General features: G+C 57.9%; 9 protein-coding genes across 9 annotated transcripts; 6 read left to right on the top strand and 3 right to left on the bottom strand.

The window, feature by feature from the left end:
* Nucleotides 1–42: 42 nt before the first annotated feature.
* A1Q1_02937 (chaperone) lies at nt 43–1,104 on the top strand (the record flags this gene model as incomplete). Its single annotated transcript, XM_014324166.1, has 5 exons — nt 43–369; nt 447–530; nt 574–673; nt 850–928; nt 966–1,104. The coding sequence occupies 5 exons, from the start codon at nt 43–45 to the stop codon at nt 1,102–1,104; spliced, it is 729 nt and encodes a 242-aa protein (XP_014179641.1).
* Nucleotides 1,105–1,881: 777 nt separating this feature from the next.
* A1Q1_02936 (uncharacterized protein) lies at nt 1,882–3,078 on the top strand (the record flags this gene model as incomplete). The annotated part of the gene is made up of 4 exons (XM_014324165.1): nt 1,882–1,884; nt 1,933–1,951; nt 2,036–2,197; nt 2,255–3,078. The coding sequence occupies 4 exons, from the start codon at nt 1,882–1,884 to the stop codon at nt 3,076–3,078; spliced, it is 1,008 nt and encodes a 335-aa protein (XP_014179640.1).
* Nucleotides 3,079–4,009: 931 nt separating this feature from the next.
* A1Q1_02935 (uncharacterized protein) lies at nt 4,010–4,213 on the bottom strand (the record flags this gene model as incomplete). The annotated part of the gene is made up of 1 exon (XM_014324164.1): nt 4,010–4,213. The coding sequence occupies one exon, from the start codon at nt 4,211–4,213 to the stop codon at nt 4,010–4,012; it is 204 nt and encodes a 67-aa protein (XP_014179639.1).
* Nucleotides 4,214–4,491: 278 nt separating this feature from the next.
* A1Q1_02934 (uncharacterized protein) lies at nt 4,492–5,376 on the top strand (the record flags this gene model as incomplete). The annotated part of the gene is made up of 4 exons (XM_014324163.1): nt 4,492–4,583; nt 4,731–4,870; nt 5,047–5,191; nt 5,304–5,376. 4 exons carry the CDS (start codon nt 4,492–4,494, stop codon nt 5,374–5,376), a joined length of 450 nt encoding a protein of 149 aa, XP_014179638.1.
* A 240-nt stretch (nt 5,377–5,616) lies between these two features.
* Nucleotides 5,617–6,412, top strand: A1Q1_02933 (uncharacterized protein; the record flags this gene model as incomplete). Its single annotated transcript, XM_014324162.1, has 4 exons — nt 5,617–5,799; nt 5,855–5,939; nt 5,984–6,184; nt 6,222–6,412. 4 exons carry the CDS (start codon nt 5,617–5,619, stop codon nt 6,410–6,412), a joined length of 660 nt encoding a protein of 219 aa, XP_014179637.1.
* A 403-nt stretch (nt 6,413–6,815) lies between these two features.
* On the top strand, nt 6,816–8,882 carry A1Q1_02932 (ADP/ATP carrier receptor; the record flags this gene model as incomplete). The annotated part of the gene is made up of 5 exons (XM_014324161.1): nt 6,816–7,179; nt 7,229–7,417; nt 7,486–7,564; nt 7,611–7,678; nt 7,717–8,882. The coding sequence occupies 5 exons, from the start codon at nt 6,816–6,818 to the stop codon at nt 8,880–8,882; spliced, it is 1,866 nt and encodes a 621-aa protein (XP_014179636.1).
* A 1,229-nt stretch (nt 8,883–10,111) lies between these two features.
* Nucleotides 10,112–11,087, top strand: A1Q1_02931 (uncharacterized protein; the record flags this gene model as incomplete). Its single annotated transcript, XM_014324160.1, has 3 exons — nt 10,112–10,365; nt 10,415–10,879; nt 10,955–11,087. 3 exons carry the CDS (start codon nt 10,112–10,114, stop codon nt 11,085–11,087), a joined length of 852 nt encoding a protein of 283 aa, XP_014179635.1.
* A 1,012-nt stretch (nt 11,088–12,099) lies between these two features.
* On the bottom strand, nt 12,100–13,404 carry A1Q1_02930 (DNA ligase; the record flags this gene model as incomplete). Its single annotated transcript, XM_014324159.1, has 6 exons — nt 12,100–12,174; nt 12,212–12,292; nt 12,339–12,683; nt 12,724–12,942; nt 12,993–13,154; nt 13,210–13,404. 6 exons carry the CDS (start codon nt 13,402–13,404, stop codon nt 12,100–12,102), a joined length of 1,077 nt encoding a protein of 358 aa, XP_014179634.1.
* Nucleotides 13,405–13,549: 145 nt separating this feature from the next.
* A1Q1_02929 (DNA ligase) lies at nt 13,550–14,940 on the bottom strand (the record flags this gene model as incomplete). Its single annotated transcript, XM_014324158.1, has 5 exons — nt 13,550–13,812; nt 13,855–14,303; nt 14,444–14,699; nt 14,771–14,887; nt 14,934–14,940. The coding sequence occupies 5 exons, from the start codon at nt 14,938–14,940 to the stop codon at nt 13,550–13,552; spliced, it is 1,092 nt and encodes a 363-aa protein (XP_014179633.1).
* Nucleotides 14,941–18,310: the final 3,370 nt, after the last annotated feature.

Raw genomic sequence — 18,310 nt, 5'->3', positions numbered from 1 at the left:
CACTACAACCTACACACGCTCAACACACCTAGACACACCAATATGGCTCACAAATCACATCGTCAAAAGGCGCTCCAGGCGCAGCTCGAGGCGCCCCAGGAGATCTCGGTCGTCAAGCCCAAGGCCCCGAAGGTCTCCAAGGTCGAGTCCGGAATGGACATCGACGACGACGCGGTCGACATCAACCAGTCCGGCGGTGCTCAGGCTTCGACTTCGAGCTCTGGATTTGCTCCTCTGAGTGCTGCTGAGCAGAGCAGCGTCATCAAGGGAGAGTTCCGTCGCGTTCCCATCCCCCCGCATCGCATGACCCCTCTCAAGCGGGAATGGGTCAATCTCTACACCCCGATGGTCGCGATGCTCGGCCTCCAGGTCAGGATGAACGTTAAGAGGAGAGCTGTGGAGATCAAGGTGATTGAAGATTTGCCCGTGGTGTTGCTAACCTGCAGAGCTCCGGACACACTGTCGACTCGGGAGCTGTTCAGAAGGGTGCCGACTTCGTCAAGGCTTTCGCTCTCGGGTTTGACGTCAACGTATGTTTCTTGAGAGGTTGGGAGGACTGGTGCTGACAAGCAGGATGCGATTGCTCTCCTTCGATTGGACGATCTGTACATTGACTCGTTCGAGATCAAGGACGTCAAGACGCTTCACGGTGACCACCTTGCTCGTGCCATCGGTGAGTGTTGTGCAGGCCATGGAAGCTTGCGAGGAACGTGACATGTGCCCGCCGTGGACACCTCTGTTATTGAGAGCATGTATTCCTCGTTGACAGAGGCTTAAGATCTTCACGGGGATATCCTCTATTGCTTTCTGCCCGGCTGTACTTCGAATTGTGCCGTTGTCTAACTTCAGGTCGTATTGCCGGTGAGGGCGGTAAGGTCAAGTTCACCATCGAGAACGCGAGCCGAACACGAATTGTTCTTGCCGACACGTAAGTTGATGTACCTGCTGCCAGCTGACCGTCTCAGCCAGATCCACATCCTCGGCTCCGTCCAGAACATCAAGATTGCGCGTGACGCGATCGTCTCGCTCATTCTCGGATCGCCGCCAGGCAAGGTCTACGCCCACCTGAAGACTGTTGGCGCCAGGATGAAGCAGCGATTCTAATTGTACGACGGAGGAGAAGGTATTCAAGGGATCATTGTTGTGCATGATATACCCAGTGTTCGGTTTCCGCATATCTTATGCATAGATTTCATAGGACAGAAAGAGGGAGACGAGATGGGTGAACCAAACAAACTAACTGTCGAACACTCACCGCCGTATCAACACCTCCACATTGGCCGCATTAACAACGTGTGAACGTGGCTTTCCGGCGAACCGAAGTCAACGCGCAGGGGTTCCACCATGCAGATCTTCCATGCGCAGAAAGAGGCTCAACAACCCGCTACGCTGACTTACTGGCCGCATAACTCGCCTCCAGCAGCGCGGCCCCCCGGCCCTCACAGCGTCTGATAACTTTGAGGACTACTGTGACCTGAGTAATGAATACACCTCACTGTATCTCCCTGATCTGTCGCTGCGTTTCTGTTGTTCAGCTCGTTGGTCGCTGGTCGCAGGTCATCAGTCGGGCCGCGATAGACAACCGGCAGTCATTCGCCATCAGTTCTTATACAGCGACTGCCAAATTTCGATACATGGCTTGCATTTTAGCCCGCTTCGTTCGCGTAGTCGTTTGTTCGGGAGTCGGTCTGCGTCGAAGCATGCATGTGGGTGCTAGAGTGGGAGATGGTAAAGCAGCAAAACGAAATCTGAACTTATACTGGACGGTGTGCCACATTGCGGAAATAGCCGTAAGACCGTGGCCTCCTGAGGGTCCTGCTAGAGATTTGTTCATTGTGCACGTCGCAGTTGGCAGAAATAACAAAAACGACCTCAAAAGCCATGGTAAGTGCTACAGAAACGCATGCCGAACAGCGCTGACAACGTCTACAGAAGCCGATTATTCTTCAGGGTGCGTTGGAACGAAGTTTCTAGCTTTCGTGGGCGAGAAACAGCGATGAAATCGGTCAAAACGGGATCTCGGGCTGACAGACAGGTCACGAGCGTTCGCTCACTCAGATCGTCTTCAACGCCGAGGGCGACCTCCTCTTCTCCGCGTCCAAGGACAAGGTCGTCAACGCCTGGTTCACCTCGAACGGAGAGCGCCTCGGTACATTCAACGGCCACAATGGTTCGGTGTGGTCGCTTGCGGTTGACTGTGAGTTGCCATCCATTGTTCTTGCCGGTGGCAATGCACGGACAAGCTAACCTCCAGCGCAAACGAAATACCTCCTGACTGGTGCCGCCGACAACACGATGAGGCTATGGGATGTGCAGACGGGCAAGTGCCTGTGCGTTTGGGAGTTCTTGACGGCTGTGACGCGTGTGGCTTGGAGCGAGGACGACGAGCAGGCTCTCTGCATCACCGAGCAGAGGCAAGGACAGCCGAGTGTTATCAGGACGTTCAAGGTCAACCGCGAGGACCCCGCCGCGTCATCAAAGACTCCTACCAAGGAGATCATCCTCTCTGGCTCGAAGGCCACCGTCGCCCTCTGGGCCCCGCTCTCCGAGTCGATCATCACGGGACACGAGAACGGAAAGGTCGCCAAGTACGACGCTAAGACGGGCGAGGAGGTTATCGCCAACACCGACTCGCACAACGCCGTCATCACCGACATCCAGCTCTCGCCGGACGGAACGTACTTCATCACCTCGTGCAAGGACAAGACCGCCCGTATCTTCGACACCGAGACCCTCGAGGAGATGAAAGTCTACCCCACCGAGACTCCCCTCAACTCGGCCTGCATTGCCCCTCTCAGGCCCTACGTTATTCTCGGAGGTGGCCAGGACGCCATGAACGTCACCACCACCTCGAGCCGCGCCGGAAAGTTCGAGTCGCGATTCTGGCACAAGCTCTTCGAGGAGGAGATCGGCCGTGTCAAGGGACACTTCGGCCCCATCAACACCCTCGCCGTCCACCCTCAGGGCCGTGCTTACGCCTCTGGCGCTGAGGACGGTTTCGTCCGTGTCCACTGGTTCGACGAGTCTTACTTCCGCAGCAGGCCATTCGGTGACCTCGAGCCTGAGGTTGAGGTTTAGAGGTCTTAGTTAGATGTATGCATACCATTAGCGACGTATAGCAATCATGGTGTTTGTAACGGGGTCAGTCTTGAGTATGAGGTGGCGATCTGACTGCGTAAGAGCTCAGGACGCGGACCAGTGGTGGACCTGCGCCGATCAACATGTTGCCTCTCAGTGACGTAGATGCTACTGGGACACGCTACATGTCTTCTATTCATGCCGTATGCAATGTTTTGTTTTAAGAATCCCTATATGTTGCATAATCTACAGGTTGTGGTGGCTCCATCTAAGCAGAAGCCGCCGACTTTTGCCGGCTCTCGATGAGCTGGCTGCGCTTCTCCTCGAGCAGCTTTCGGCTGAATGTTAGCGGTCGTGACAACAACAAGATGGCGGAAAGCAGAAACGCAGAAGCTCGTCGTAAGAGCCATCAGGAACAGGAGCTGGACAGCAGAATGAGGGCGTTTGGACGTTGGGAGTGCGAGATCCTAACACTGAGGCGCAAGCCAAGTTGCTTACTCCCCAGTCCCTCCAACTCCCGCAAACGGGATCAACAGTTCAGTGCCCAAGAGCAGTGACCTCCGAGAAAATGCTGGGCTCATAATGAACACCCCCGGAAGCTCCGTTGCCGTGCATCCCTTGTTCCGCTGCTGCGCTGCTTTGACGCGCTCCGAGTCTGATCTACGTTCCTGGGGTTAATCAACTCACCTGTTCTGCTCAACGAAGTAGTACCAGTAACCGATGGCTCCGAAGGCGGTCGAGTAAGCGATGTGGGTCCAGGGGGCTGTTGTTAGCTTGGTCCGTGATCGTGCAAGGACAGGAGACGCAGAACAGGAGCGATCGAGGACGGGGACCGAATCCGCTGCTCTGAGATTGACAGGCTGCAGCTCGCGATCCCATGCACGCCCGATCACACGTTCAGCATAGAGCGACGCGCAAAAGGAGTACTCCTTTATCTCAATTCTGCGCGAGTGCTGTCGACGTCGAGTAGCGGGAATGGGTCTCGGTCTTCCCTCATCGGGTGTTCGTGCGTCTCGAGTCGGTGGGAAGTCTCACTAGAGAAGATGGGACGCTTAAGGAGGCCGAGCTGGAAGGTGCGGACGCCGAAGCCGAAGGCGGCGAAGCCAGCGACGTTGGAGAGGAGCGAGTCGGACATGGTCTGCGGTCACTGGTGGTTGACGATGACACTCCGAGCGCTATGCATTGGTGGTCACTTAGCACCACAGAGCGACGTCCTGCGCGAGCAGCACCCTGGTGAGCGCCTAACGCCGGCCTGTGGCACTTGCCCTGGTGGTTTGCCCTCTTTCCCATTCGCTGGGCGCGGAACAGAACGCTCGAGCGGGAGCATTTCCACTCGGAACGGAGTCCCAACTTGGTGTTCGACGTCCTCACTTGGGTCCTCCCTACCTCTACCACTCACTACTCTACGACAAAATGAGGCCTTCGACTGTTGTTCAGGGCGGCATGCCCGGTGGTGCGTACACGCCGAACGAGGGGAATGTACTGACAGTCCAGGCAAGACCTGGGTGAGTTAGGTGTGCGGACTTTTTCGACTCCGATAGAACGAGAAGCTTCGAGCTTGAGACGAGACCGCGTCGATCGACATGCAAGGGCAACAGCGATGGAACGCGAGACTAGTTGAGAGCAATGGAGTTCGGACGCTGGAAATGAAGGGTTGCGGACGGGTTGGAGCGAGAGAGTCCCACGAAGTTGATCGGCACAGAATGCGTCGGAGTAGGAGCTCGGCTAACAGGACAGATCGGATGGTGGGGTGCCATGGGTGGACCCAAGCAGAAGGGTATCTACACCTACTGTACGTCTTGCGGAACTGCTGTGCATAGGTGCGCGAGCTGACATGTTTCCTTCTACGCAAAACATCGCTGTCCGAACGACCGTGCCATCTCGCTTTCCTCCACCATCTTTCGGACCGAACATTCACCCGATGACGATTTCGACGCGACCGATACCTATTTTGCGTTATACCAACAGCCATCTCCAACAACCAGCAGGCTGCTATGCGCGGTGCCATCCCCGGCTACATCTTCTGGGGCTTCCGTCGCATCGCCGCTCAGGTTCCCTACTTCGCCCTCCCCTTCGCCGCCGGCTACGCTACTTACGTCTGGGGCAAGAACAAGTGAGTACTCACCGATGGACTGAGAGATTGGCCGGGCTTTACCGGAAACTCGATGAGAGACGAGATTGGCGTCGAATGCCTAGCGAGTGAGCGAGTAATGCTAACGATGCAGGTACGCCTGGTACAACTCTAAGGAGGGACACCACATCATGCACGAGGCTGAGGCCGCTGCTGGTGGCCACTAAACGTAGAAATGCATCCAAATGACTCAGACCGACGTTGGCGCAGGGTACTGACTATTCTTGCTCGGCACTGATGTGGGTCAAGCGACGTTAGCCCGTGGGAGAGCAGCGGAGGGCGTCAACACACGCCTGGTGGACCAGAAAGGCTCCGTTGGACAGATGATCATGTGGATCAACAGCGAGCCCCGCAGTTGAGCAGTTTCGTGTTTTGCCTTCCCTCCATTCACCTCGACTCATCAAAGTATGGACATCCTCCTCGATGCGCCAGTCAAACGTCTGCTCAAGCTCCTCGACATCCCGTTCTCGGTGACGGCGCAAGCGGAAACCGACCCGGGCGTCAAGGTATTCGCCGCCCTCCTCTACATAATCAACTATACTGCCGACGGAAGCAAGCGATCGCCATTCAAATGGTACAGACTTCCTCCGGTAAGTGCCCTTAGTTGACGGAACTGACTAGTAGTTTATGGGGTGGGGAAGCAAGTGGTCCTTTGACGAATGTCAACCTCGCGTGCAAGCCGCCCTTCTGGAACGCCTTGACATTGTACGCGAATGCAAGCCCGATCGCAGTAAGTAACTCCTTTGGTGCATGCATTGACCTCAGCGGCCATAGGCAAAGTCTTCAGGAGACTGCCTGACCTCAAGAGCGAGCTGAGCAACTTCAGCTCACTCGATCTGGCCACGCGCGAGGCATGGGAGTTGGCATGCCGGGATGTCCTTCAGGCTCAAGCACCCGGGGAAGTGAACATCATGCAAATTAGCCGCGAACCCGTCTCCGCTGAAGCGTCCGAGTGGTGGCCGAAAGTGGTTGCTGGTGAGCGACTGCTGTACAGCAGGTGAGCTGACCATAGCCGCGACAAAGGAGAGAATTCCCCGGCGAAAGCGATGCCTCAAATGCAAGAAGAAGGGCCAGGACACTGGCCTCCTTACAGCTGAACAACTCGACGCTCATTTTGCCGACGCCCATCCCCCCCGGTCAAAGGTTGTCGTCAAAGAGGAACCGCAGCCGCCGCCAGCTAAGCGCCTCAAAATGACTAAGTGACCGACCGGTCACCATCGGCGCCGACGCCGTCTCAACCAGTTACGGCCCAGAGACCAACTGTTTCAACACCAACGTTCCTGTGCATTTGAATTTCGTTGATGATGAACCTGTAGCTATTTGTTGTAAAAGTCACGACATATGACCATGTATGAGTGCATGACAGCATCGCGAGCACGATGACCGAGATGGCAGACTGACAGCCATCATTACGGAGGTGGAGGTGTGTGGAGGGCTCGTTTTCATATCTAAGCCGGGGGCGGGATCAAATAGGCGAAAAGCGTCATCTGCGTTCGTCGCTGTTCGTCGACTTCCGGCTGCCGTTTTCGCACTCCGATACTTTCGCCAAGGATCATCTTTCCGACGGTGCTCCCACTTCGTCGCCTCCGTTAAGTTCCCCATCACCATGGCTCCCGTCGAAAAGCTGGCTACCGAAGCCGCCGACGCCTCCCAGGGCTTCGTCTCCCGCGCTCAGCGCTTCATCGAGGACAACCAGAAGGCTATCCTTATTGGCTGTGGTGTTGCCGCCGCGGCCGGTGCTGGCTACTACCTCTACACCCAGCGTGGCTCCGGCAGCAGCGGACCTAGCTCTGGCAGCTCCGGTTCCGCCCCCGCTTCTGGAAGCAGCAAGAACAAGAAGAAGAAGAAGAGCAAAAAGTCGGAGAAGTTCCTGAAGGGTGAGGGCACCGATGGTCCTCTGCTCGAGGAGATCAAGCCCAAGCCGGCCGAGAAGAAGGTTGAGGAGAAGGTCTCTGATGACCCTCTTGACGGTAAGTACACAGCTTGTTAAATGTGTATCGGTCGCTGACAAAGTTCTAGGTGTTCCCGATGCCGCCGGTCTTGCCGCTATGAGCGACGCCGACCGCAACGCTCTCGGCGCCACCCTGAAGGACCGGGGAAACAAGCTTTACGCCAAGAAGGACTTCAAGAAGGCTGTCGAGTGCTACTCGAAGGCTATTGAGGTCTCTGTCAAGAAGGACGCTGTCTTCTACTCCAACCGTGCTGCTTGTAAGTTCTTGTGATGGACGGAGAGGGCGCTGCATCAGCGTGTTTCGGCTCTGATGCTAACATATCAGGTTACACCAACTACTCTCCCCCTGAGTACGACCTCTGTGTTAAGGACTGCGACGAGGCTCTTAAGCTTGACCGCACCTAGTGAGTTGCAATTCGTGTTTGCGCTGGTGTTGCAACTAACGATAAGCGTCAAGGCTCTCAAGAGGAGAGCGACTGCCCTCGAGCGCCTCGACCGTGACGAGGAGGCTGTCAGGGGTGAGTAATGAAAGCGTCGCGCCGCTGACTGATCTCAGACTTCACTGCGTGCACGATCATTGAGCGTTTCCAGGACGAGGCGGCGGCCGCGGCGGTCGAGAGGTGCTTGAAGAAGCTCGCCTCCCGCCGTGCCAAGGACATGCTCGCCACCCGCGAGCCCAAGCTCCCCTCGCCGACGTTCATCTCCTCGTACCTCGCTGCTTTCCGTGACCATCCCAAACCCTCGCTTCCCGAGAACCCGTCGCAGGGTGACCAGACTCTCATGCTCGCCTTTGACGCTCTCTCGTCGGCCGACTACCCCCACGCCGTCTCGTTCACCAACGAGGCCATTGAGCAGGGCATCTCCACCAAGCACCTCCAGGCCGAGGCTTACAACGTCCGCGGTACCTTCAAGTTCCTCATTGGTGACTCTGCTGGTGCCAAGGAGGACCTCGAGAAGTCGCTGGAGCTTGAACCCACCTTCGTTCAGAGCTGGGTTAAGATCGCCAGCGTCCACATGGAGCTCGGCGACGCCGTCAGCGCTTTCGGTGACTTCGAGACTGCCATCAAGCACAACCCCAACGACCCCGACATCTACTACCACCGTGGCCAGGTCTTCTTCATTATGGGCGAGCACCAGAAGGCCATTGACGACTACCAGAAGTCGATCGACCTCGATGACAAGTTCATCTTCACCCACGTCCAGGCCGCTGTCGCCCAGTACAAGATGGGAGAGGTCGCTAAGAGCATGGCCGCTTTCCGTCGTATCCTCAAGCAGTTCCCCGACCGCGGAGAGCCCAGCAACTACTACGGTGAGATTCTCCTCGACCAGCAAAAGTTCGACGAGTCGGTTCAGCGCTTCGACCGCTCCATCGAGCTTGACAAGGACCGCAAGCCGCGGAACGTTCTGCCCTTCGTCAACAAGGCGCTTGCCCTCTTCCAGTGGAAGCAGGACATTCAGGCCGCCGAGTCGCTGTGCAAGGAGGCCCTTGAGATCGACCCCGACTGCGACGTCGCTGTTGCTACCCTCGCCCAGCTCTCTCTCCAGCAGGGCAAGATTGACGAGGCCATCAAGTGGTTCGAGAAGAGCGGCAAGCTCGCCCGAACTGAGGGTGAGCTCGTCAACGCCATCACCTACGAGCACGCTTCGCGCGCCCAGGCTGCGTTCCTCAAGAACTTCCCCGAGTACGCTGAGCGTCTTGGACAGATCGCTCAGGGCATGTAGACCTAGTCCACGACACTCACGACGTAGGAGCGTTGTAGGTTGGAGGTGCGAGAGGAGGAGGAGGACGAGAAGAAGCAATCAGGACAAGCAAGATCATGATCGATGGCATTAATTGACCCCATTCTAGTGTAGCTCGTAAAGAGAGGGAGGATTTATCACCGTTTACCTTTACATCTTGCCTCCTTGCAACCCCAACATCTTGTGGCACTGAAAATGTTTGTGCTCGTATGAACCGCTCTATGCACAGAACCTCTCACATTCACGGGGAACGTGACGGAGCATCTCGATCGTTTACCCACGGTCACAGAAGACGCCGAAATCGTCGGACCGCAGCTGCTGTGACACGGTGACTCGTCGTCACGATGACAGTCAACTGACCACCGATTGTTCTCATTCCGACGCTGAGCTCTGTCACATTCAGCGCACTTTGCTGTAAAACCTTCATTCCATGCAAGCCGAAACATCGGGGTACAGTCCATACCGGCTGTGACATGGTTACCGAAAACGCTTTTAGCCCGATCCTGTTGCTGAAAATACCACAAGTGACTACTGATAAGCACGCTATCTGCCGGCTAGTGTCGTTTCGGCCAGACCTAACCACTGACGCCTCCTCCACGGGGCTTGCACTGGGCCCATCGGGCTTGCACTTGGGCTTTGCTACAAACATTGCACTAGTCATGGACTCCATGGGGCTCATGAGATGCAAGGCGCTAGCGACGACCGCTAAGGAGCTGGCGGCGGCCAGCGCGAGTCATGAGACACTGCTCGCGCACTTTTCTCAGAGATGACCGGCTACGCTCCATCTCGTGCCGGATCTGGGGCAGCTCGCAGCGCTCGCAGTAGGGCCTGGGAGACTGGAGTGGCGCTGCGATGCAGCAGCATAAAGGAGCGGATAGTTCTCGTCTCAGCGTGAGACCACCTCCTGTCATCTGTACACAATACGACCGCCGCTAGACGGAAATGGTGAGTCGCTGCTTCTCTTGTGCCGGTGAAACGCGGAGCATTCTGGGGTGGCGTGTTGGGCTGTCGATTGGCCAGCGAAACGACGGCCACAGTAAGCACCGTGGCCACTGTGGCTCTCCCCTATTGTTCGAGTCCGCCGCTTCTCTTCCGAGGCGGAACAGCGCACACGCAGAGCGCTCCCGTAAGCACGCCCTGGAGGTACATAAGTCGTCGGCCTGGGCTGCGCACGATGCTCCAAACGCTGCAGGACAACGACTAACGACAAGATGCTGGCTCATCTCACCACCACCACTGTGCTCGTGGCCGCCTTGATGGCGGCCGACGCCGCCGCGCAACCCATCGAACGCCGGGGCTGCGCTAAGCCTCTGAAGTCGCGCGGCGCCTCATCGAAGCGTGGCTTCTCCTGGCCGGGCCAGGAGGGCCAGCAAGGCCACTTTGCCGGCCAGCTGACGCAGGACGGCACGATGACCTGGTTCTGGAACTGGGGACTGTGGAAGACGGATATCCCCCAGGCGCCCGAGTTTGTGGGACAACTGTGAGTGGCGACCATCTTACAGTGCTGACAGTAGGTGGAACGGCGAGCACCTGAACGAGCTGGACGGCAACTGCCCCGGCATGATCTTCGGCTTCAACGAGCCCGACCACACGGCCGTGGGCCTCTCGGCCAACATGGGTGTGGACGACGCCGTGTGGGCGTGGAAGGAAGCGAAGAGGAAGTGCCCGAATTCCAAGTGGGGTTCTCCGGCGCTTTCGGGTCCGCACCACATTGACTGGCTCAAGAGGTTCTTCGACGGCATCTGTCCCGGCGGCCTTGACGGATGCAGCGACGCGCCCGACTACATCAACTTCCACACGTACCAGAGCGACATCCAGAAGCTCAAGAACGACGTGAACACGATGAAGCAGTTTGGGCGTCCCCTGATTCTGTCCGAGTTTGCATGCCACGACTTCTCGGACGCGCACCAGGAGTGCACCGACGTGATGCAGTATGCGCGCGAGGCGTTCGACTTCCTCGACAACGACGACATGATCTAGTGAGTTGTCCGAGATGCGGTGCCGCTTAGTACTGCTTGGAACTGCTAAATGAGATCTCGCCGCTGACATGACAGCCGCTACTCGTGGTTCGGCGCTATGGCGGACGCCAACCACCTCGGTGGCGTCAGCCGCGTCAACATGCTCATCGAAGACGGAGGCAATGGTCTCACGCCCCTTGGCCGGTTGTATCTCGGCCAGATCGAGTGACGGGACGGCTGCGCCGAACCCACTCCCACTGGCGTGAAGATGCCAGCTATCACTGCGGCTAGAGAGTCAGCCATTACTGCTGGCACTCAGCCAACGATCCCAGTGGGTGTCCGGTTCGTGTCATCTGTTGAGAAGGTCAAGGCTCTGCGATAGATTGTCGATGACGTCTTGCTCCATGGCCTGGCGCCACTGTTCCGTGTTCCCCGCTCTCTTTTCGGAATCAGATGCATCATGTTGCTGTCTGTTGTGAGTCTGGGAAGGCTGGCCATTTAGTGCGGGAGTGCGGCGGTGCGATGAGTGCGAAAACGAGAGATTATGCGAGCGCGTGAGATCGCATTTGGAGGTGAGCCTGGGTGCCCCAGAGTGGAGGTGGAGGTCCAGAAATTTTGAGTGTTGTTCAACTTGCCAGCAACGGCTGTGAGATCCTAACTTGCGCAGTTCTTCGACGGACAATGCGGTGCAGATGTGTAGCAGACATGGGGACTTCATGAGAAACAAGTACAGAGTATGAGAGAATGTATGGTCCACCATCCCACTCCCCGGCAACAATCCACGACCCACGGCCAAATCTCATCCGAAGACTCGAAAAGACCGCGAAACCGAGAGACCAGTGCCGGGAAGTAAGGGAGTTAAGACGACCACGTTTATCTTGCCGGATCGGGTTGACGCTCTAAACGATGTCGATGATTACCGTTGAGCAACAGGGGAAACTGTAACCCGCGGCGCCGCACAAAGAAGAAACTCTCGAGATGCGCGCGTCGCGAGCTTATATAGCGCTCAGTATGGGCAGAGCTCGGCGATATGTCACCGAGGGGGCGAGCGGTTTTATCGCCGGCACGTGTGGCATCCCCCTTTGGTGGCGGCTCATTGTCGAGTTTGTTGTTGTTGATTTGAATTTCTGACGATGAGCTCGGCTGACGACATGCAGCGCTTGCATGTTCACTCGTTTATCATCCATTATGAACCCTTGGCATATACATACATATGAACAGACTGCCTACAGAACCCTCGCTTACCAGAAATCGTCAACCGCGGCGCCGCCCTTCTTGCCCGCGGCTGTCGCTTGAGACTGGTAGAAGTCTGCGACCTGGATGTCAGTTGAGCTCTACGGTTTGGAAACTCACCTGCTCCGCAGTCGTCGCCTCCTCGGGTCCCTTGTCGTCGCGCACCTTGATGAAGCGCGGGAAGCGGAGCGAGATACCCCTCTGCTCGATCTGCTTGTTAGCTACCTGTGCCCTTCTGTTAACTCACCAGGCCATGTGCGGCGGTGTAGACCGGGCTCAGGGAGAGGTCCGCAGTGAGAACCTCCCAGACAACCTTGGGCTCGAACCAAACGTCGGGCTTGGCGCCGCCGACCTCAATGTTGCCACGCGCTCCGCCCGTCAGCTCGAGCGGGTGCAGCTCGTCGTAGAACTGCTTCAGGATCTCCTCGCTGAAACCCGTCCCAATCTTGCAGATGGTCTGGTAGTTCTCGCTATCCGGGTCGTAGCACGCGAGCAGGAACGCTCCGTACCAGTTCGTGCGCTTACCCTTGCCGTAGTACGCGCCGACGACAACGAGGTCAAGTGAGTCGCCTACGCCAGACAGGTAGTCCTTCTTCAGCTGCGCGTTAGCATGCACTAGAAATGAAACGCACCTTAAGCCAGTTGATTGACCGTCGCGAGGGCTCGTATGTCGACGCATCTGAGGCCAACATCTTTACCATCAAGCCCTCACATCCATCCTTCACCGACTCCTCGAGGAAGGTCTGGATCTCCTCAGTCGTCGACCCGTCCGACGACTTGGCGAAGCCGAACTCGCTCTCGACCGCTGTGAAGTGCTCCTGCAGCAGCGCGCGGCGCTCCTTCAGCTCCATCTTGAGTAGGCTCTGCCTGTTAGCTTTCGCGTTGAGCTACGAAAGCTCACCTCGCCGTTCAGATACAGTAGGTCGAAAGCGAACAGGTGCACGCGCACTGTGATGTCCTCCGCCTTGACGTCCTTGCGCTTCCTGCGGCTCAGATCCTGGAACGGCAGCAGCTTCTTCGTCTCCAGATCGAAAGCGACTGCCTCTGAGTCAAGCACGAACGACTTGACCCCGGGTTTGATGCACTATGGTCAGCTACCTTACATCGTCGCAGCTTACCCGAGGGATCTGCTCCACAAGATCGGGGTACTTGGCGCTCATGTTCTCAGAGTTGCGACTGAACACAGAGATCGTGCCGTCGTCCAGCAGGTGCACCTGCGCACGCTCTCCGTCGTACTTGTACTCGCACGTGAAGGGCTTGCCCTCGAAACGATCCAGCACTTCTCCGATAGCCTTTGTCGGCTTGGCCAGCATGGGCTTGAGGGGAACACCTGAGCGTTAGCATTTCCCGCCCATCCGCAACGCACCAGGCGTGAGTTTGCAGTTCTCGCGCAGACCCTCGATTCCACCCTCCATCAAGGCGGGCACAATGATATCGTAGTTTGGCAATTCACTGCGGTCAGATATGCCAACACTTGGGGTGTACCCACCTGTACACCTGTTTGACGACCTCTGATCCTTCCTCCAACTTCTGAGCGAGCTTCTCGGGAGAGACCTTCTTGTCTCCCAGCTCCTTCAGCACCATGGCGTGTGCGAGAGCAACAACAAGTGATCGCTCAGCGAGACCTATCCGAAGCTTGCCTTCCAAACTGCGGATAATGAACTTGGCCTCCGTTCCCTGGCACGCCGACAGCAATTTCTTGATGATACCAACTTTGCGTGCTTGCGACTAAGATGTCAGCGCGCGTCTGAATATAGACGTACCGAGTTGCCCGACACCTTGGCAATATCCGTAAGGCTCTGGAAGACGGACGGAACAGTCAGAGGCTTGGGCTTGAACATCGTCGGCTGAACGTTTCGGGAATTCTGATGTCAGCTGAGGACGCGAGCTTCCGCTCACCATGGCGACCTTGCCCAGGTCGCCCTCCTTGCGCAGGTCCTCCTTGATCTTGTTGGCATTGCGTCCGGTACTCTCAGCAATGGCCTTCACCAGGAGCGACTCTCCAATGCCCAGCTCCGTACCCTCGTAGTCGGGGCAGAGGCGGTTGATACACAGATAGACGACCTTCAGCAGGTTAGAGGTCTTCGCATCCTTCGCCGGGTCACGCTTTGCAACGACCAGCAGGAACTGCGTGAGGATCTGGAGGATCTCCAATCGTTTCGTGGTAGCCTCAATCTTCTCGAAAGTCGACACGAGGGCGGCGTAGGGGACGCTGCGGTGTCAGTTGATTCGAGATTAGTCGACTCACGGCTCGCCCTCTTTCCAACCCTTGTCCGCGACAGGCACCGGTGCCGTCTTCTTGGTGAAGATAGAAGCGCTAACGTCAGCTCAGATATCTTCGATTCCACTCACAGCTTGCTGGCAGCTTTCTCCTCCTGCTCCTCCATCTCCTCGTCGCTGATCTCATCCTCACCCTCTTCCTCCTCGACGGGGACGTGCTCTTCGTCATCCTTCGGCTTCTCCACCTTGACAGGCTTCTGGAAGATAGAAGCAAGCGGTTTGCCGTTTTGTGACGAGGGTTTTGCGGGCTTGGTCTCTTCCTTAGCGGCCTCCTTGGGCGAAGGCGCCTTAGGCTTCGCCATGTTGAAGATGGAGGCAACAGGTGCAGCTGTTTTAGCCTTCTTCGCCGGAGGAGGCGAGACTACAGTCAGCTTATCGAAAGAGTATCATACAGCATACTAGTCTCAGGTTTGGCCTTAACAGGCGAGTCGGCCTCGTCATCCGAGTCCATAATACGCTTCAACTTGCGCTGTTTGCCGGCGGGTGCCTTCATGGGGCTGGGAGTCTCGCCGTCTCCTATCAGCATAGTTCTCGTTCAGACTGTAAAACTCCATTCACTCACCAGACATCTTGCTTGAGTGTGTTATAACCAAGTGCTGGTGGCGAGGGTTATGTATACTACAGGGGGTCATAACAGGCGCGTCTCCCGCGATATTTGGACGCGTCCTAGCCGGTGGAGGTGGTTGATTCAACTTCGATGATGCTCCTTACGTAACTATTTGCCACGCAAGAACCACGTTACCAACATGATCTCGCCTCTGATTGAAGAATACACTTTCCTGACGTCGTTCATTATCCTTCCATCTATCCATCCCGGCACCTGTGCGGCCTCATCTGCGGCTGTTCCAAGCCGATCTCGAGCAAGAATCATCGACAGCACTTTCAAAAAGGCAGTGACCTGGCCCCTCCATCCGTGTCCGCAGCGAACCCTGTTTGGGCCGACCCTTCCGACCAACTTCTTTCCCCTCCTACATCAACAATGAACCGCTCCTCTTCTCGCAAGGATCTGCGTGCCGAGCGCCTTGCGGCTAGCCCATACTCGCGCCAGGAAAAGACGTTGAGGCGACCGCACTCCACCAGCCGTCTTGTGAGTGGCAAACTTGGCGTGGGCAATCCGACGCTAACGTTTAGGGATCATCATTCTCATCGCTCGTCAACTTTGTCACCAACCCGTTCCGTAAGGGGGACGATGAGGACAAGTCCATCTCTGGATCGGAGGATGAGTGGAACGGGGAGCCTCCTTCTGCCATGAGAGGTCAGGACGTCTTCTCCCTGGCTGCCGCTGCTGGACGCAGGGGGGAGGATTTCGAAGCTCGTGCCGAAGTTTGGCGGCAGGGTAAGGGAGCGCTGAGGGCTAGCAGATCTGTCTCGGTAAGTGATGACTTCTTCGAGCATGGCTGATGTACAGGTTACACACACCTCCTGGGGCGGTCTCGGCCTGGACGCTGGAGAGAAATACCGCCCGCCGCTCCCGTCACGCGCCGTGGACGCAACTCCGTCTGCTCGCATTCAGACGACTCGCATCGCCGAGTCCGACTTCACTCCCCCTACGAAGAGCTCGCCGGGAACAGCATCTTCCGCAGCTTTGCGTGCATTCTTGAACGCCAAGGGTGACGAGCCGCTCCAGCCGAGTGATCTCCGTGTCATCGAGACGCTCACCGAGGGCTTGCGGAAGGAGAGCCGGCCGACCGGTGGATGGAGCGCTGGCACGCACGCCTCGGAGCACAATGAGCAGAACATGACCCCTCGTCGATCACTTGCCGGTGGCTCCGTTTCAACCCCTGGATCAGTCTTCTCACTGGGAAGCGCGCCCCTCCCTCCCAAGTCTGGCGCAGGGGCTGCTCGCAAGGTGACCTACCTCGGTCCTGGCATGTCATCACGTCGTCTCTACGGTAAACCTCGCGTTCCTTTCAAGCCACTCTTCAACTTTGACGCGCCAAAGGATCAGATGGCCGGCAAGAAGCGGAAAACCGACGTGCCCGACGTCGAGGTCGTTGACCTTGACGAGGAGCAGGCTTCGGGTGATAAGGGCAAGTCGAAGGAGTCCAGCCCAAGCGGATCCTCCGACTCACCTGGTTTGTCCGCCGCTGCTTCAGTCGCTGCCGCCTTCAACGCTTCCGCCCGACGACCGTCTCCGTTGTCCCGCACCATGGTCCCCTCGCCGGAGCGCGACTTTGTTAAGGAGGGCAAGAAGCGTACGGCGGATACCCTGCAGGAGCTGTACGAGTCGGACATTGCTCCCATGGAGCCATCCAAGCCCCAGATTCTCTTTAACCCTTACGAGGCCAGCGCGCCTTCTCTTCCGAGCAAGCCTCTGAACTCCTCCATTCGGCGTTCCGCGAGCGGCATGCGAATGTCGCTGCGAAGCTCGACTCCTAGCCGCGGTGCAGCTAAGGAGATTGAGCGCCTGAAGGGCTCGACACGAAAGCTCACCACGCTCGAGATGGTCAGCGGCTTCAAGCCGACCGCTTCTACCGCATCTGCTACACCCGAACGGGAGGAACGCGAGGAGGTCGAGGAGCTCTTTGCTACTCCGCAAGCCACTCCCGGCCCGTCGAAGGCTGCCCCTGCTGTCTCTGACGTGGCGCAGGAGGCGCCAAAGTCTATCCCGGTCATCAAGCCGTCCATGATTGAGGAGCCTGAACCGTTCAAGCCGCTTCCGACGCCCTCGCTTTCGTCCTCAACTCTGCGATCGTCGCGTGCGAAGCCGGACACCCCCAAGTCCTTCACAGCGCCCGAGACAAGCGTCACTGACTCGATCCTCTCGTCGGCTAAGCCCAAGCCCGCGCCCGTGTTCAAGCCCGAGCCTGTCAAGCTCGCCCCGCCGACATCAGAGATCAACGTCCCGTCCAACGTTCCTGCGGCTCCCGCTATTCGCAGCCCCAGTAACTCTTTCAACCCGGCTGCCATTTTCCTGTCCGCCAAGGACTCTGCGCTTGACATTGAGAAGAGCGCTCTGCCCTTTTTCACCTTCACCATGCCCATCGTCCGGCCAGGACCCAGCGACGTCGTTAAGGAGGAGGCGCGCAAGCGGCCACGTGAGGAGTTCACCTTCGTTGGCCAGAAGAGCAGCCTGCCGCTGTCTCGTCTTACCCCGCCGACGAAGACCGCTCCGCTTCTGCAATCCACTCCGGAGGTTCCTGAGCCGTCCGCGCCCTCCAAGTCCGCTGCGGCTGACGCTAGCTGGACGTGCGACCTCTGCATGCTCAAGAACCCTGCCAGTGCTACGGAGAAGTGCACGATCTGCGAGGCCCCTAAGCCTGGTGCGAAGGCTGCGGCCCCGTCCGGCCCTCCTGCTCCTCCCTCTGTCCCCTCTGGTGCCTTCTCGTTTGGTGCAAAGCCGGCAGCGCCGGCGCCGAAGCTCATTGCCGATGGCGAGTGGACCTGTGACACCTGCATGCTTAAGAACCCCGGCAGTGCCTCGGAGAAGTGCACTATTTGCGAGGCTCCCAAGCCTGGAGCGAAGGCTGCCGCTCCCTCTGGTCCTCCTGCTCCCCCATCCGTGCCCTCTGGTGGCTTCTCGTTCGGCGCGAAACCTCCCTCCACGTCCGCTCCCAAGCTCATTACCGACGGCGACTGGACGTGCGACACCTGCATGCTGAAGAACCCAGGCTCCGCCAAGGAGAAGTGCACCATCTGCGAGGCGCCGAAGCCGGGAGCGAAGGCCGCTACGCCGTCTGGCCCTCCTGCGCCGCCATCGGTGCCGAGCGGAGGCTTCAGCTTCGGTGCTAAGCCCGCTGCTCCGGCCGCGCCGGCCGCCAAGTCTGGCAGCGAGTGGACGTGCGACACGTGCATGCTCAAAAACCCTGCCAGCGCGACCGAGAAGTGCACGATCTGCGAGGCACCGAGGCCCGGCGCGACGCCGGCCGCGCCCGCTGGTCCCCCGGCGGCGCCGTCCGTGCCCTCCGGCGGTTTCGGCGGGTTTAGCTTTGGCGCCAA

The sequence above is a fragment of the Trichosporon asahii genome (genome assembly GCF_000293215.1).
Source record: "Trichosporon asahii var. asahii CBS 2479 unplaced genomic scaffold scaffold00051, whole genome shotgun sequence".
NCBI lineage: Eukaryota > Fungi > Basidiomycota > Tremellomycetes > Trichosporonales > Trichosporonaceae > Trichosporon > Trichosporon asahii.
This window is presented reverse-complemented; position numbering and strand designations above follow the sequence as displayed.